The sequence below is a fragment of the Terrapene carolina genome, unplaced genomic scaffold (genome assembly GCF_002925995.2).
Source record: "Terrapene carolina triunguis isolate 2854851 unplaced genomic scaffold, T_m_triunguis-2.0 Scaffold194, whole genome shotgun sequence".
Lineage (NCBI taxonomy): Eukaryota > Metazoa > Chordata > Testudines > Emydidae > Terrapene > Terrapene triunguis.
The window spans coordinates 964,224-980,571 of NW_020664545.1; the positions used below are offsets into that span (position 1 = coordinate 964,224).

A 16,348-nucleotide genomic window follows, 5' to 3' on the forward strand; every position below is an offset into this window, starting at 1 on the left:
GGCCACAGTTCTGTTGTCAGATGCTAATTAGTGTGTGAACTCCTGCTGAGCCAGCTCCCTTTCTAGGATTTGCCCCATAGGCTGTTACTCACTGGGTTTAGGTTGTCTTCAGTTTTTCTTTTCTAAGTCTAAATAATTCCTTTTCTTGTCTGGGGTCTTGTGTTTGATGCGTATGGCCAATTTATGGCTATTTAGGTTGTAAACTCTTGGGGATAGGGCCTGTTATTTCCTTGTAAGCATGTACCAGCACAATGATTGCTGATTGGGGTGCAAGGAATAATAATAATACACTGATCAAAGTCAGTCACCTTGGAAAGATAATTTAATCTCGTTTATAGGAAAGACCAACTCTGGTACACATGCAGGTGTTTATTAAACACGCTTACATGCTTTGCATTAATTTGGACCATAGAGGTGCAAAGCCAGCCCACTGCCGAGTGCTCTGAGCTAGTGTCCACAGATGCCAGCTGGCATGTGGCTCTATCCAAACTCATGAGTCACATGCATGGCCATTTATATAAGAGAACCCATTCAGGCTCTCCTGTGAGAGATGGGAAGCGCCTCTCCCAGCCGAGACCAGGTTAGCACCTCTCCTTTGACCAGCTTGGCCATGGGAAGTGAGTCCCAGCTGAGACTAGGAGAGCGTGGTTTTTACTCAGCCAGAGGGGAGGTGACTCCCAGCCCAGCTTAGTTCAGCATGGGTCCTATTGGTTTGCTTTTGAGGCAGGCTGCCTTTGGTTCATTCTATAAAACTGCTTTCTGAACTACCCGGGGCCCAGTTTGAGTCTCAGCTGTGGTAATAGGCACCGACTGTACACATGGCACATCCAATCCTGGATGGAGGAGCTTGGCTAACGTCCCTCTATCATCTGGCCCCATTTGGCCATGTTTTAAAATATTGCCCTTTTGGTTCCAATAATCCTGTTAGAAATATCCCAGAACCTGGCACGGGGTGATTAGCAAGTGGTCCAAAAGGCCAACTTCCTGCATGCTAAACTCCCATGAATCCCTGAGATTCTGTGGCCCAGATTCTTCCCGGTAGTAACCCTGCAATGTCCATGGATTGACAGCAGAGATGAATTTGTATCTGAGGCAGGACAAAGCCCCAGTTGCTTCTGGGCTGCTCTTATCATGGCAGTGGGGGAGAGCAGGACAGCTCCATGGGAGGATGTACCCGCAGTTCTGGGATTGCTGGGAGCTCATTTCATTGTAGAGAGTGCAAATGTTTGCTGTTCAAAAGTGGCTGCTTCTGGGATGATGCAGGCGCCTCCTACCAAGGGCCTTACTTGGACATCTTGTAAGGAACAGTCAGAGAATAAAGATCCTTATCTCCTGTTCCTTCTTATCTCTTGGAGGCTCTTGCTCTTTGTTCTTTAGGAAGGGACCAAGGCAGCGAAGCACCTGAGTCTGATATCATGTCTCTTCCTTTACAGGGGAAAATGGCAGCCACTGGCCAGTCGTTAATCCCAGCCCCGCTCACAGGGATTCCCTTCCTAAAGGCCTCACATTTTCAGATAGGGTTTGACCATAGACCACAGGGAAACGTTGTTGAATCTCCTTTCCGCACTGATTTCCCTCCCTTATGGGGCAGTTACAAACCAGACCCAATTCTGCTTCCAAACTCCAAGGGTGTTTTGAATCAGGATATGGATAAAGCCAGGGAAACCTGGTCAGAAACCCACCTGGCATTTCCAGTGAGATCCCTGGAACCAAAGCCCAAAGTCTGTCCACCAGAATCTCACCTCCAAATGCATGCAGATTCCCAGACCAAAATTTTCACCTCAACTGCAAGGGAGAGCTACCCTTGGCCAGACGTGACTCTGCAGGGACCAGCCTCCACCAGAGCTGATTACAATAAGGAGGAAGATCATTTTCCTTGTGGAGACAAAGACAAACTAAAGCTCCTGCCTTCTGTCTATCGTTTTTCATACCCAGCGTATGAGATATTTGAGCCCATTGCCAAAGCGCCATGTGTGCATCTGGGTGAGTTGTTTGGGGCTCTCTCTGTCAGGCTGTGGCCTCACAAGTCTCAGGGCAGGTGGCATGCATGGGCACTGGGGTTTTCATTGGCTTGGTTTAGGTTTCCATTACAACCAGTTTAAGTCTGTATTTACTGTAGTGAGTGGAGTCCTTTATCATCAAAGTGCTGAGTTTTAGGATCTAGAACTATTTAAATATCACTGGTCTCCCTTTTATAATTTCATGTGTGAATTTGGTGATCATGATAGCGAGAGGCTTATAGCAGTGGCTGGCAGTGCATGTGATGATACAAGCTTTCACTATGCAGCTCTGCCAGTGCACCTTCCTCTTTATCTGCAGCACCCTCTGATATTCTAGTCTTGGCCCCCACCCCATAGCTTGGCTGGTGCACGCAGTCCTGCCTTGCAGCATTCCCAATATCCCTGGTTTCTGTTACAGCCTGTGCTTCTCTTTAGCACAGGCTGCCAGTTGTGCAAAACTGTGTGGTGGTTTTGTGTTGTGCACAGATCGGGTCTACCTGACACAGACACATTAGTGACCTAGTGCAGAATTTGGACCCAGACCTCCGGAGTTGAAAAGCCAGTGAATGCATTTACTTGCCATGCCAGCCAGTGACCTCACCACACTAGGCAATTACAGGAGAGCCAAGATGCAATATTGTTAAAGAAGTCAATTCCCACTCGCAAAGCCTGTGCTTAAGGGCTTTGCTGAACTGTGGCCTCAGTTCCAGAGTAGGTCCAGTGGAATTTGCTCCTTCGGTGGTGGGTCTGTTTGTTTTTGGTCCAGGAGAGAGTGATCTTTGATCTGTGGAAAAGGCCACTTTGTGTCCTTGCTATCAGACCCTGATTTCTTAGCTCTGGATACTTGCCCAACCTGAGAGCCACCATGGTCTCCTAAACGCAGTGACTGGGGGATGGGCAGCACAAAATCCCTTTGTTCTAGGCAGACCGCGCCCCAGGCTGAAGGGTTGTCAGGGATGAAGTAGCCAAGGCTGAATAGCGTTTTCCTCTAGTTGTAGTGGGTAGATACTCCAGGTCAGTGTGAGACTGGGCAGAGAGCAGCTGTCTTGGAACCCTAGTTCCCATGTCAGTTTCTTACACTTCCTAAGAACTGTAATTGAGAACTGCAAAGGAGTAACTCAGATCATTCCCTCCCTGTGTTGTTTGGCAGGAGGAATTCCCACAATTAAAGGTGACAGATGCTCCTACTATGGCACTTCTTATCAAGCACAGTTTGAGGGTGGCTGGATCCCTCCTGTGAAGTCCTGTGGAAAGGTAACATCACAGTCCTATAAATTCAGCCATGCTGCTTCCAATTCATATTATGATGGGACTAAGCCTTCTAAAACACTGCTTCCCACTCAGGCAGCCTGTGGACGTGGAGCCTAGTGGTTAGCTATGGGGAGGGGAGCATAGGAATTGCCAGTCCTGTGATCCTGTCTCTGAACACCTGCTTCAGAAGAAGGTGCAGGTTACTCTGTAATGACCTGTCCATATGGGAAGCTGCTTTCTAACATCATCAGCTGGTGGTTGGCTTGTGCCTGAAGCAGGAGACTCTGTAGCTCGTGTATATATTTCATCCGATTTGTAACGCTGGCTGTTCTCATTATCCATATAAATATCCAGTCCTTGCTTGGTCCCTTCCGAGCCTTGGGCTCAGTATCTGTTGCAGTGAATATCACGAATCTTGACTGGGTGTCACAACTGCCAGGTTCTAATCCCAGCTCTACCACTGACTTGCTGTGAGACTGTTGGCAAATGTGGGTGCTAAGGTGCCATGAGTGCAAAGAATTATGATATTTCTGGGTTCATCTAGACTCTGCTAATCAGAGCTATCCCAGTCTGTGCACCCCACCTAGAGAGTCACACTTGGATTTCCAGTAAAACACCTGTTGATCCATGGAGTGGCCTGTCCAGCAGCATTGTTAGCTTTCCAGAATGAAGGAATAGTCTCTTTGGAACTGGGAATTCCAGAAGGCAACGAAGGGGTGATGTGTGCCCTTCATCCTCATGGTTTCTGCACCACTGGCTGGAGTATGTGCTGGGGAAGCCTGAGTGCTCGTGGAGACAGTCAGCAAAGTCCTTGTTTCCCTTGTAATTAGCTGGTGAGGTCTGCTCTGTAGCAGACAGCATCACTCAGAGGTGGTTTCTCTGTAGAGCAAGTCTTCCATTGTGTTTGGAGACCCCAGGAGCAGTGTCAGCACCAGCGAGGAGAAACGTGCCTACGCTCTCCAGGACACAAGGAACCACAGGTAGCCAAGAAGTACATCTGAGGGGTTGTTGCTGTCCCAGGCTCTGTGGTGCTCGCTAAAGGCAAGCTGTCTTTGAGCACGTCACTCACAGCTCACTACCTTATCTCAGCAACTCACATCTTATGCCTGCAGAGTCTATGACAAAGAATGTGCTGCCTTCCAAATACACAAGACGAACATCAAGCCAGGGGATGGTCGCACCAGATTCTTTACTGTGACACTGGAGTCGTTCCCACGGCGAGAGCTAGGTATGGAGGGACGGTGACCTGACACAGTGAGAGATCACATAGATAGTACTGTTGTGCCTTCCTATTGGCCGGAGAGTATACTCCTGGGGGAATTCTGCGCCATTACGCGCGCATCATTCATGTGCTGCACATATTTTTAATGTTTTAATGAATGGGAGAGGCTAGGGGTCAGCCAGGGTCTGCATGGGGGAAGCTCCCTAACAATCCCTACCTGCCCCCCCCCCAAAAAACATGTTCCAGACTTATTCCCACCCATACCCCAAACCCTCCAAGTTCACACCCAGGCTCCTTCCCAGCAATTCCTTCCCTCGCCCTCAGCTCCTCCATTATCCCTGACTCCACCAAGCCTTTGCATTGCTTCTGAGGGATGCAGAAAATGCGTTTTTTTATTATAGTTCAATGATTACTCAGAGTTCTGTATTAATATGCCTAATAAGGAATCTATTTGTCAAAAAACCATTTCCTGAATATTTTTTGTTGTCTGTATTGTTACAGACTACTTGCTGACAGGTATTTTGAAATAAATTACCAAAATAATTGAAACTGGTATGATTATATTGTGTTATTTTGACAAACAAAATATGCAGAATTTTAAAATATTGTGCACAGAATTTTTATTTTTTTGCCATAGATATTCCCCCAGGGGTAAGCGTAGCATTTACAACTGACCTTTCCTCTGCCATGCTCCCTGCTCGCACTGTTTTCTACTTTCTGAAGATATTCCCACCCCATTTCAAGGGGCAGACAGATGTGTGCTTTGAGAACCACACCTGTTAATTTCCTTGGCTTGACTCTTCCTCTGGGGAAATTTGGTCTCCCTGTTACTAGCACGATGCAAGATCTCACTGTTATTGCCCCTACTGGACTAGTGCAAAACTTGGATGACTTTGTTTTTGCAAAACCTAAGCCAGTGCTTGGGGGATCAAATCTGGGGCCAGTTTTATCCCAAATTCGATCGTGCTCAGAGAAATTTCTCCCCCCATCGCTAAGTCTCAGAGACCATGCTGGGCCAGATAAATGCCTGATGTAAGTAGGTGTATATCAATTGACTTCAGCGGGGGGGGGAACGGACCTGCTTACACCAGTTCTGCATTTGGCCCATAGTCAGTGAAGATATGGCCTCCACATGGATATCTGTCCTGTTCCTACCCCTATGTTATTCCCGTCCTTGGTTTGTCCCAGAGGCAGCAGATCCTGTGACCAGAAAGCTCAGCTGCCAGCATTCTGCCTCAGCTCAGACATAACTGGGAGCCACAGCTACTCAACCCTGTATCCTACCCAGTAGTGTTTGTATTACAGTAGCAACAAGAGGCCCTAACCATGGCAATGTGTCCCATTGTGCTGGGTGCTGCACATACACATAGCAGGAGAGTTTCTGTCCTGAAGAGCTCAGAGAGGCGGGAGAAAGGAAGGATTATTGTTACCATTTTACCGACAGGGGACTGAGACTCAGAGATACTAAGGTGTAGATTGTCAGGAGCTCAGCTCCTACTTAGGCACCAAAATCATTGGCCAGATCTTCAAAAATGCTCAGGACCCAGCATCTCTGACTGGGAATGGTGAAGCGCCCCCACCTAAGCTTGGGACCCTACGTGACTTGCCCAAGAAAAGGCGTCTGTGGCGGAACTGGGAAATGAACCCAAATCTCTTGCCCCCACCTAGTGCCTTAACCACAAGACCAGCCTTTTTCCACGTGCTGAGGACACAGCTGGGAGGGTCCTTCCAGCTGTCCATCCCACCCAGGAATGCTGCGGTAGCGACAACCTGTTCAGAATTGGGAACGCTGACAGGATTCACTTCTTGCCTTTACCAGCCCCCGTGAAAGTTACGTGTCTAAGCAAACAGACTTCATCGATCCCTAAAGGCGACGAAGACCTTGAGAGGAGTCGGGAGCGTGCGACCACCACCACTAGCCGATTCTTCCACACCCAGGTCTGTGCCCTGCCTTTCACCTTTCAGCAGCAGCTATCACGGAGCAGCACTGTGTTCTAAAGATCACTGAGTGTGTCACAGGATCAGAGCTGCCTCCTGCTGCAGGCTGGGGTCTCTAAAAGACACTCTGTCCTTGCTCACTCGTAACATTCACGCATGGCCAGTCTCCTGTCCCAGTCTTTGGGCACATACCCTAGGAGGCCTGGCTCCTGTGCCGACTGCCACAGTGCACCCTTTGCCAGGGCTCGCGGAGAGCCTCCAGCCGCAGGCTCGCAGCCTCCAGCGAGGTCAGCTACAGAGAGCTCATTCCCCAAAGGCCAGCTGGCGAGAACCGCGGGATCATTGTGGAGTCACCATCCCTAGGCAGAAGCAATGCAGGATGCCAGAATCCTGCAGCTAACAGTGGGGACCTGGGCCCTCTCTGTGTTGTCTGAGTGGGGTGCTCATACTTACGGCTGGAAGCCAAGTGGAGCATTTGGCTACAGCACCTGCCCGTTAACTTCTGCTCTCGTTTACTCCAGATTGACCTGGGGGAACGTCCACCTCAGCCAGACGTGCCACCGTGGAGACGACAAAGCAAAGTGCCCCTGGGTGACAAACATTTAAACGCCTGTTTCTTCAGCACGACGCAGCACTCGGACTATCAGCCGCCACCCAAGAGCCAGAGGGAGACGTCCAGCAGCAAGAGCCACCTCGAGAGCCACGTGCCCTTTAATTATCCCAGTAAGGCAAAGTCCCTCGGACCCTAGCGCGGCTCCCAACCCTGGGACATGTCCCAGGAGCAGCTTCAGGCTGCTGTGCCGGGTGCTCTCGGTTGCTCCTCTGCATGGGATCCTGGTGCTCTGCCCCTGCCAGTCACTCTGCTGCAGCGGGGTGAGCTGGGTATCGAAGTGATGGGCGTGTTTGGGTGGGAGGCTGCAGGCATGTGCTGCACTGGGATGGGGGTTGTCTTTGTCTACAAGAATGGGACTCCCAAAAGCCAGGCAGGGAACTTGTGCTAGCACAGCACCTGGCAGTGCTGGTCAGCACTCCCAGGGACTGGCAGGTGGATGTTAATCTGGAAGGCTGGCCACCTCCCCAGAGGAGCAGTGTCGAAGTGCTCAGAGACCAGAAAGGTGCCACCTGTGTGAGCCTCAGGGTTGCACTGCCATCTTGTGGGTGGCTTGTAGCATATGCCGTTGGACACGAGCCAGACACTCGCTCTTCTCTTCCTCTTGCTGGAATTGCCACAGCTGACTTCCAGAAGCAAAGGCCTTCTCTCTCTCGCTGGGTTGGAAGAGGTAGTGGAGTGTGTGAATTATAAGCTTTGCTTGTGCAGTCCCAGGCCGGGATTTATACGGGGCTTTGTGTGGAAGAGGCTAAAAAGATCCCCTCTAACCTCTTGGTTCTTTGCTCTGGAATCTACACAGAGAGAGAGAGAGAGAGAGAGAGAGAGAGAGAGAGAGAGAGTGTGTGTGTGTGTGTCCGTGTCCGTGTCCATTCCTTCTTATTTGCATTATTACTGACTGAATGTATCCTGCTCAGTGTGGCCACCACCTGAGCGCCCCCTTGTGGCCCAGGGTGCCTCTGCAGTGCCCTGCCTATGTTTTCCCCTTCTTCAGGGCTCCTTCAATGACAGTCCACACAGTGCTGCTCAATCAGTGTCCTGGTCTGGGTTTTTATTAAATGAACGAAGTTCCCAAAGGCAAACACACACACAGAGAAACATCCATCCAGTCTCACACTGGGCACAGCCCCTCCGCCCTGAGGCACTGTCCCTTCCTTGGGGCTTATTGCAGGAGACCCCCTTTCTCGGCAGTTTCCTCACTGCAGGAGACCTGCTGCCTTTTCTATTTGAATCACCTGGTTCCTCTCAGATGGGGCTCATCTTATCATCTGGGCTGGTTTTAGGCAGGACATTCATCCGGTTTTACACTGGACAGTCCGGCTTTTCTAATGTGAATCCCTTGCCGCTGCTAAGATAGAAATGGATATTGTTTTGTCCAGTAGCAGATGGGAGATCCCATAATGAAGAGCACGTGGTCTGCCAGTGTCACACACACCGTGCATGCAAAGTCAGGCCAGCAATAGCAGTGGTGGTGTGAGCTCACGCATTGTGCATGCAAGGTCACGCTGAGGGGGATGAGGTCACTCTGAAGTACCAGAATGTCCAGTAGTCTGGGTCTGTGTGAGCGGCTCCCCTAGCTGGCTTAGCCCCAGGCTCTCTGGACCACAAGCCAGTCACCCTGTCACAACGACAGCTCTGGAGCTATCCTGCTCCCCCTGCATGAGCAACCTGACACTCCCTTGCTCCTAGGCTGGGAGAACTGGGATAGGGTGCTGGGATGGCAGGCTGTGCATTGTGCGGGCTGCACAGAACTGCCCCCAGTTTGCCTCTCAAGCCGGCAGGGGATAGAGTCCAGGTCTCTGAAGCACTGGGAGCAGGAATCTCGGCAGGTCGAGTTTTCCTGCACTAACCTGGGAATTTCTATAGTGATTCAGAGCAAAGATCCAAAGTAATCCCCTCTCCTGTGTCTGACCGTGGACAGCACCCTATGCTTCAGGGAAGGTGTTAACCCCATAACGGACAGTTCTGCAATAGCCTGGCTGTAAGGGTAGATTCTCTCTAACCCGTGTCGAGAGAGGTTGGCTGAGGGGCAGGAGGGTCTAACAATGGATGTTTGTGTTCTCCATAGTCCTGATGATGTCTAGTGACAGTGAGTTCCACAGGTTGGTTATGCATTGGGTGAAGAAAAATCCTCCTTTGATCATTCTTAAACTTGTTGCCTTTGTGTCCACCTGTATATGACAGAGTGAACAGTGACCAATCTGCCTTCTCCGTGACATTCATGATTCTGTATGTTGCTGTCATGTCCTCTCATTCACCTCCTCTAAAATAAACAGTTAGTCTTCAACATTTGTCTTTATAGAGAAGATTTTCCAGAGCTGTAATCATTCTCCTCCCTGTCTCTAAACTCCCTCTAATCCTCTTGTGTCCTTTGAGATCAGGTGACCAGTCCTGCACGCAGCATTCCAGATGAGGTGGCACCATTAATGTAGAGACTGGCATTGCAGTGTTTTCCATATCATTCTTCATCCCTTTCCTTATGCACCGTGGCAGTTTTTCTGCCTGCATCTGTGCAGTGAGCTGCCCATGGTGAGGCCTGTGTCTCTTCTCCCAGTCAGTGCAGACCCCAGACACGTCTGTGATTGAGTCAAACTGAAAAACTTATTCATAGATTCTAGGACTGGAAGGGACCTCGAGAGGTCATCGAGTCCAGTCCCCTGCCCGTATGGCAGGACCAAATACTGTCTAGACCATCCCTGATAGACACTTATCTAACCTACTCTTAAATATCTCCAGAGATGGAGATTCCACAACCTCCCTAGGCAATTTATTCCAGTGTTTAACCACCCTGACAGTTAGGAAGTTTTTCCTAATGGCCAACCTAGACCTCCCTTGCTGCAGTTTAAACCCATTGCTTCTTGTTCTATCCTCAGAGGCTAAGGTGAACAAGTTTTCTCCCTCCTCCTTATGACACCCTTTTAAATACCTAAAAACTGCTATCATGTCCCCTCTCGGTCTTCTCTTTTCCAAACTAAACAAACCCAATTCTTTCAGCCTTCCTTCATAGGTCATGTTCTCAAGACCTTTAACTTGCCTGTTTCCTGCTCATTTCATGCCTTGACTTTGCTCTTTATTCCATTTGTGAGCAGGTAAAGGCACTGTCACGACCACACAGGCTATGCTGGTCCCGCACAGACAGTGGATGCTCCGGCCCTCAGAAGAGTCGCTGCAGCAGGTACGGCAATAGCTGGCGTATGGGGCCAGGTTCAGGACAAAGGCCTGGTGAGAAGGATAGCTGAGCAACTCTTCATGCCCCCCAGCAGCTGGGAGGGAAAAGGACACTGCAAGTGGACCCCACAAGTAGGCCTCTCTGGAGGGAGCAGGGAAGGGTCGGGGGCTGCCCACCTCTGACCTTGGCCCAGTTAATAGCCCAGTACACAATGTGCTGCCCCCCAGCGGGCCTATTTAGATACCAAAGGCTCTCCAGTGAACAGACTGGCAGTGGAAGGGTGCGGGCGTTACTGGGTGAGGCCAGAGCCACCCCAGCTGCCATGGGGATCTGCCTCTTCCATTCTCAGCAGGGAAGCCTCTGCTTTTCTGCCAGAGGGCACGCAGGGTCAGAGCAAGCGAGGGGGCAGGCTGCTCAGAGCTGCTGGCTGGCATAGACTTGAACCCTGCTCCCTACGGGCTAGTGCTCAGCAGCCAGAGAGCTGAGCGGTGGTTGACTTCTAGGGGCTGTGAGGTTAATGACGGAATCCCCCCCCCCCCACCGCAATGGCTTTTCCTGTCTCCCCAGATAAAATACTCTCACCTGGTCCCGCCGTGGCAGGGGCAGCGCTTCTTTGGGACTGAGCATCAAGATGAGTTCACCCCCAAGTACAGCGGCCCTGTGACTATCTGCGGGGGGAACTTCCAAGTGAGCAGCGTCCCCCTGGGCACCCTGAAGAAGTACAACCCCCAGAGGCGCATGGTCTTTGCAACATGACGTGCCGCCTTCCTAGGGTGGCTCTCAATGCCACTCTCCGGGGGCTGCCTACAAATAAACACAGGTACCTGGCTTCTGTGGAGATGGCCTCCCTGGGGTCTGTAGCACCTGGCTGAGGTCTCGGTGCCAAACTCATCTCAGGAATTGGGCGGAGTCGTAGCAGGGACAAACCTGCCTCCAGGTCAGCTCCGGGAAGCTCCTGCTGAACTCCCATTCGCAGCGGGGAGGGGTCACAACCTAGCTCCATTTCCCCTTGATGGGGGTGGGTAACACATCCCAGCTGGGAGCCGAGCCCCCTTGTGCTGAGCGCTGCTCACTCACTGGGCAGGAGACTGTCCCTGCCCTGTCTGAACTGACCAGATGGACAGCGAGTGAAAAAGGGGACAGGCACAGAGATGAAGTGGCTTGCAAAGGGGCATGCAGCAGGTGAGTGGCAGAGCTGGGGACTGGCTAGGGAAAAGAGGCGGTCGAGTGAGTAGGGGCTTGGGAGACCCAGGTTCAGTTCCCAGCTCTGCCGCAGCCTCATTGTGTGACATGGGGTAAGTCACTGAATCTGCCCCGTGAAAAGGGGATGATACTTCCTACCCCTGTGTGGCTAAAATTCATTGGTTGTGAGATGCCCGGGCACGACCGGGAGGAGGCCAGACAAGTACCTTGCTAGAAAAGAGCCCAGGTCTCCTCAGTCCCAGGTCAGGGTCCTGTGCATTGGCCCCACCCTGTATCTGCTGCGGAGCCTTCTCCCTTCTATTTCTCTGTCTTATGGAAGCAGAGTTTTATGGTGGCACTGTACCCACACTGACGCCTGTGACTTATCTCTGCTCCCGAGGCGGCACCAGGGACACCATGGCAGCTTGGGCCCCTGTAGTTCCCATCACACTGTTATGGCTTTGTGTCCCCACCCTGAAGTGGGATATGTGTAGGGCCCAGACACCCACAGAGAGCCCCAGTGACTTCAGTTAGGGGTTGCTGTTGCTCTGCAGGACGGGGAGTGGGCAGAGGTAGGGCACCCAAACTCTCTGGCCATGTCCCTCCAGCTCTGGAGTTCAGGAGGTGCAAAGGGGCCAGTCACTGAAGGGTGAAGAAGGGATTCACGTATCAGGGGGTAGCCGTGTTAGTCTGTATCTACAAAACAACAAGGAGTCTGGTGGCACCTTAAAGACTAACAGATTTATTTGGGCATAAGCTTTCGTGGGTAAAAACCTCACTTCTTCAGATGCATACCCACGAAAGCTTATGCCCAAATAAATCTGTTAGTCTTTAAGGTGCCACCAGACTCCTTGTTGTTTTTGAAGGGATTCACGTACAGCTGGAGCTGAGCGGGGTCTTTGGGCCAAGCGATTTCCCTGCAGCTGGGGGCAGCAGCAAGTCTAGCAGGAGGGGAGGTTTCAGGCTAGTACTTAGCAACCAACAAAGATTTTCCCTCCCTTCCTGCCATGGATGGGGGGGCTTGTGGGGGAGAGTTCGATTGAGATGGGGAAGCCTCCAGGTATAAGGGGGAAAATGGCAGCTGAGGAGTCAGGGTGTAACAGTGCCAGAGTTTGAGGCCACAGAGGAAGAACACTGGAAAACAGCCCCGCTGTGACCACCCCTTCTATGGGCAGCACCAGGGGCTTCCCACCCCTGCGGCTGATTTGGGTGCCCAGTCACCAGTCTGGTGCAGCCCTGATCTCACAGCCTGGCTAGGAAATGACACTGCCGTAAAATACTTGAGCCACCTTCCTCACTGCCAGCCTAAAAAGGAACAAAAGGGCTGGTGCAGTGCATGTGGGCGGCAGGCCGGTAGCTCTCAGCCCCTGGTAGCAGCCACTCTCTGCAGTAACTTGGGGAGTGGGGGGCTGAGTGTGAGTGAAAGTGGGGGGGATGCTGCACTAATGGGGCTAATTGCACACTTCCCACAGCCTCCAGTCCCATCTCTGAGCGCGAGTGCAGGGAAACACTAGCAAGGCTGGGAGGGGCTCCTCTGCCGAGGCACCCAGTTGTGAGGAGCTGTAATCCCTGCTGGCCGGGGGGTGACATGACGCAGTGGGTAGTGCCATGAGAACCCTAGGGCAGAGTATGCCCCCTGTTGCCCACCCTGCTGAGCAGTGACTCACCCACGCAGTGCTGGTGCCTTCCGTGCGTCTGCATGAGTATCTGCTCCCCGGCATGCGTACGGCCTGTGGTACTTCATGCTAATAACCCACCCTTCCTCGCTGGCTGTGCAGCGCAAAACGTCTGTTGCACAGAACCAGGGCCTGTGTTCTTTGCTCCTTGTTGTGCAGGAGCAGGTGGTGGGAACCCACGCGACTGAGAACAAACCCTGGGAAAACAGCCCGAAGCTGCAGGGCGATTCCCTTCGCTGGAATCACTAGAGAGCCTGGGCTCATGCCTCCAAGCCCCAAGAGCCTCTTGCCCAGGCTGTGAGCTGGCAGGGACAGAGGGATGTGTCACCTCTCCGCTGGGTTTAGACAGAGATCAAAGGCAGAATGAGAGATACTGTAAGCTCCAAGTGTGGCCTGGAGTCTCTCCCCTCATGAGCACTGGCTGCATTTCAGCACAAGGGCTTCATACAAGGTTGGTGAACACTAGTGCAGAGAGGAACCCAAGGCTGAGGAGGGGGCAGGGCAGGGCTGTTCTCCAGGGGGTGGGGCAGTGTCTTTGCTACTGGGGTTGTAGCTCACTGTTTTTGCCTGGATGCTGAGTTTGCACTAAACCTTCTCAGCATGAGGATTTTAATGCTGATTCAGTGCTGTGCTCTCGGTCTCCTCCCTGGTGTGGAAGCAGAGTGAGGGGTCAGGTGCTGCCATGCCAGCTCCCCCTTCTCATGCTCTTCCCTGGATCTCTAAAAGCAACATCACAGAGAAAACAGACTGTGGTTTACTAAACCATTTCGACCTACTGCAACTCTCATGTGGACAAGACCCTCCACGTTAAACATCTTAATGCTCTGGGCGATTTTGAGGCTGCTCTGTTCCCATCACCAGCTACAGACCCCTAGGAAAGCTCTGGTTTTATGCCTGAAGATGTGAATTCCTTAGGAATCCTGCATCTTATGGGACAGGACAGGGCTGGTGGTATGAAACAGCCAGAACCTAGATTTGTGCTGAAAAGCTAAGACCGGCTGTCTGAGGATTCATGGGGGCAGCGGGCTACGTAGGAATGTTCTCTAGGGATATTTACCTGCTTACACAGAAGAAGAGAGAGCGCCAAGTGTTGCTATTTCCTGGTTCATTAACTGGTATCTCATGTTAAGAATGAGGCTAATACTGCAGGCTGGATTGTATGGTCCCTCAGGTAGGGAATGTGGGCCAAATCCCCAGCTGGTATAAATCATTTACACCACCTGAGGAGCTTTTACCATGTCTTTTACCTGACTGTGAAGTAGCATCCCCATCTGTGCTGCTGTAGCAATAAATACTCCTACCAAATAATAATTAATCCCCCCCCCACACCTCTGATCTGGCCCAGCTGGGCTGGAGATTGGTGCAGGGTTATTGTGAGTGAGGGGCTGAGCTAACCCCGTGCTGTCACTGGAGAGATTTGCCAGCATCCAGAACATGTCTCCGCAGAGCTGGGTGAGGCTGGTGTCTGCGGAAGCAGTGTCCGGGGGGTACACCTGACCGTGGCTGGTGGTTGTTGCTAACCCGCTGGGGTTTCTTAGATGCTGCTGTCTTTCCCAACTGGATTTGCACCCAGTTTCAGACAGTGAAGCGACAATTGGCTCTTGGGGAATGGAATCTGCCTTGGAGCCTGCCCCCGAAGTTCTTCCTTGTTCTGCTCCCCAAGAGCGCGCGCAGGAATGGCCTGTGCTTGGTGGAGGAAAGGCTGGCCGCAATCTTGATTTGATTCCAGTGGTGACGTTCAATCTGCAAAAGGGAAACTTGTTGTGCAGCCAATGCACCGGCCCCCTCCCCTGTGCTGGAGCAGTCCGCACGTAGCAGCTACACGTCAGCTGCTTCTGTTCTGCAGAGATAAGCGGAGCTGCGTTAGGATGAGTTTAGATTAAAAATAAGTAATGTGCCCTGGGTGTTCCCCAGCTGGCTTCACTCTGACATGACTGAAGTCATGCAGAAACCCAGGCCAGGGCGTTCAGTGCTGGAAAGTGCTCAGATACCACAGTGATGGGCCCATTTACGAACCAGCCTAGACTAGAGGGGCTTCTGAAAAGATCCTCCAGCAAACTGCCTCTTGCCTCATTCAGCAGGGCTACTAGATACAGCCTGTGGTAGCTGGAGGGGCCCAGCACTATGTTCTCCCTCCCAGACAAGAACACATTTATACACATCCTTGGGCTGGGCCTGGATTCTGATATAATTGTGAGTAGCCTGGTTCTTGTGAACAACACACAACAGCAACACTAGGACAGTGGCCTGCGCCCTGGGCAGGGCTCTAGACCAGGGGTGGGCAAACTTTTTGGCCTGAGAGCCACATCTGGGTATGGAAATTGTATGGTGGGCCATGAATGCTCACAAAATTGGGGGTTGGGGTACTGGAGGGGGTGAGGGTTCTAGCTGGGGGGTGGGGCTGGGGCTGAGGCGTTGGGGGTGCAGGAGGGTGCTCTGGGCTGGCACCGAGGGGTTTGAGGGCAGGAGGGGTATCAGGGCTGGGGCAGGGGGTTGGGACACGGGAGGGGGTCAGGGGTGCAGGCTCCGGGGGGCGCTTATCTCAAGCAACTCCCAGAAGCAGTGGCATGTCCCCCATCCAACTCCTACGCGGAGGCGTGGCCAGGCAGCTCTGCGCGGTGCCCTGTCCGCAGGCGCCGCCCCTGCAGCTCCCATTGGCCACGATTCCTGGCCAATGGGAGCGGTGGGGGGAGTGCTTGGGGCGGGGGCAGCGTGCGGAGCCCCCTGGCTGCCCCTACGCATAGGAGCCAGAGGGTGGACATGCTGCTGGTTCCAGGAGCTACATGGAGCGTGGCAAGCCCCTGACTCTGCTCCCCGGCTGGAGCGCCGGAGCAGGGCAAGCTCCGGGCCTCACTCCGCAGCAGGAGCTCGAGGGCTGGATTAAAACGTCTGGAGGGCCAGATACGACCCCCGGGCCGTAGTTTGCCCACTCCTGTTCTAGACCCAGCGTCAGGGCAACTGGATTCTATTCCCACTTGTGCCACTGGCCTCCTGGGTGATCGTGGGCAAGGCGCTTCCCCGCCCAGTGCCTCAGTTTCCCCATATGTAAAATGGGAACCAGGTACAGCGCTCTGAGCTGTCCCGCTGACAAGGGCTGCGCCCTGTTGGGGTCACTCGTGGGCTGCTGCCCTGGAAGGCAAACGGGACACGAAGGGAGCCGGGCTCAGGGCAAAGAGCCTTACATGGCCATGGGCGCCGGAGTGCGGGGAGCCGGGGCCAGCCGCGGGGCGGGGCTGCTGCGTTTTTCGGGCGGTCCCTGCGCGGCGCAGCGCAGCGGGGAGGTGTGGCCGGGGCGCAGCGATA

The 16,348-nt window shown here is 52.7% G+C and overlaps 1 protein-coding gene across 1 annotated transcript; it reads left to right on the forward strand.

The window, feature by feature from the left end:
* The first annotated feature begins 1,439 nt into the window (after positions 1 to 1,439).
* On the forward strand, positions 1,440 to 10,943 carry TEX45 (testis expressed 45). The gene is made up of 6 exons (XM_026654911.1): positions 1,440 to 1,983; positions 3,151 to 3,254; positions 4,137 to 4,231; positions 4,364 to 4,479; positions 10,108 to 10,193; positions 10,755 to 10,943. The coding sequence occupies exons 1-6, from the start codon at positions 1,440 to 1,442 to the stop codon at positions 10,941 to 10,943; spliced, it is 1,134 nt and encodes a 377-aa protein (XP_026510696.1).
* The last annotated feature ends 5,405 nt before the right edge of the window (positions 10,944 to 16,348 follow it).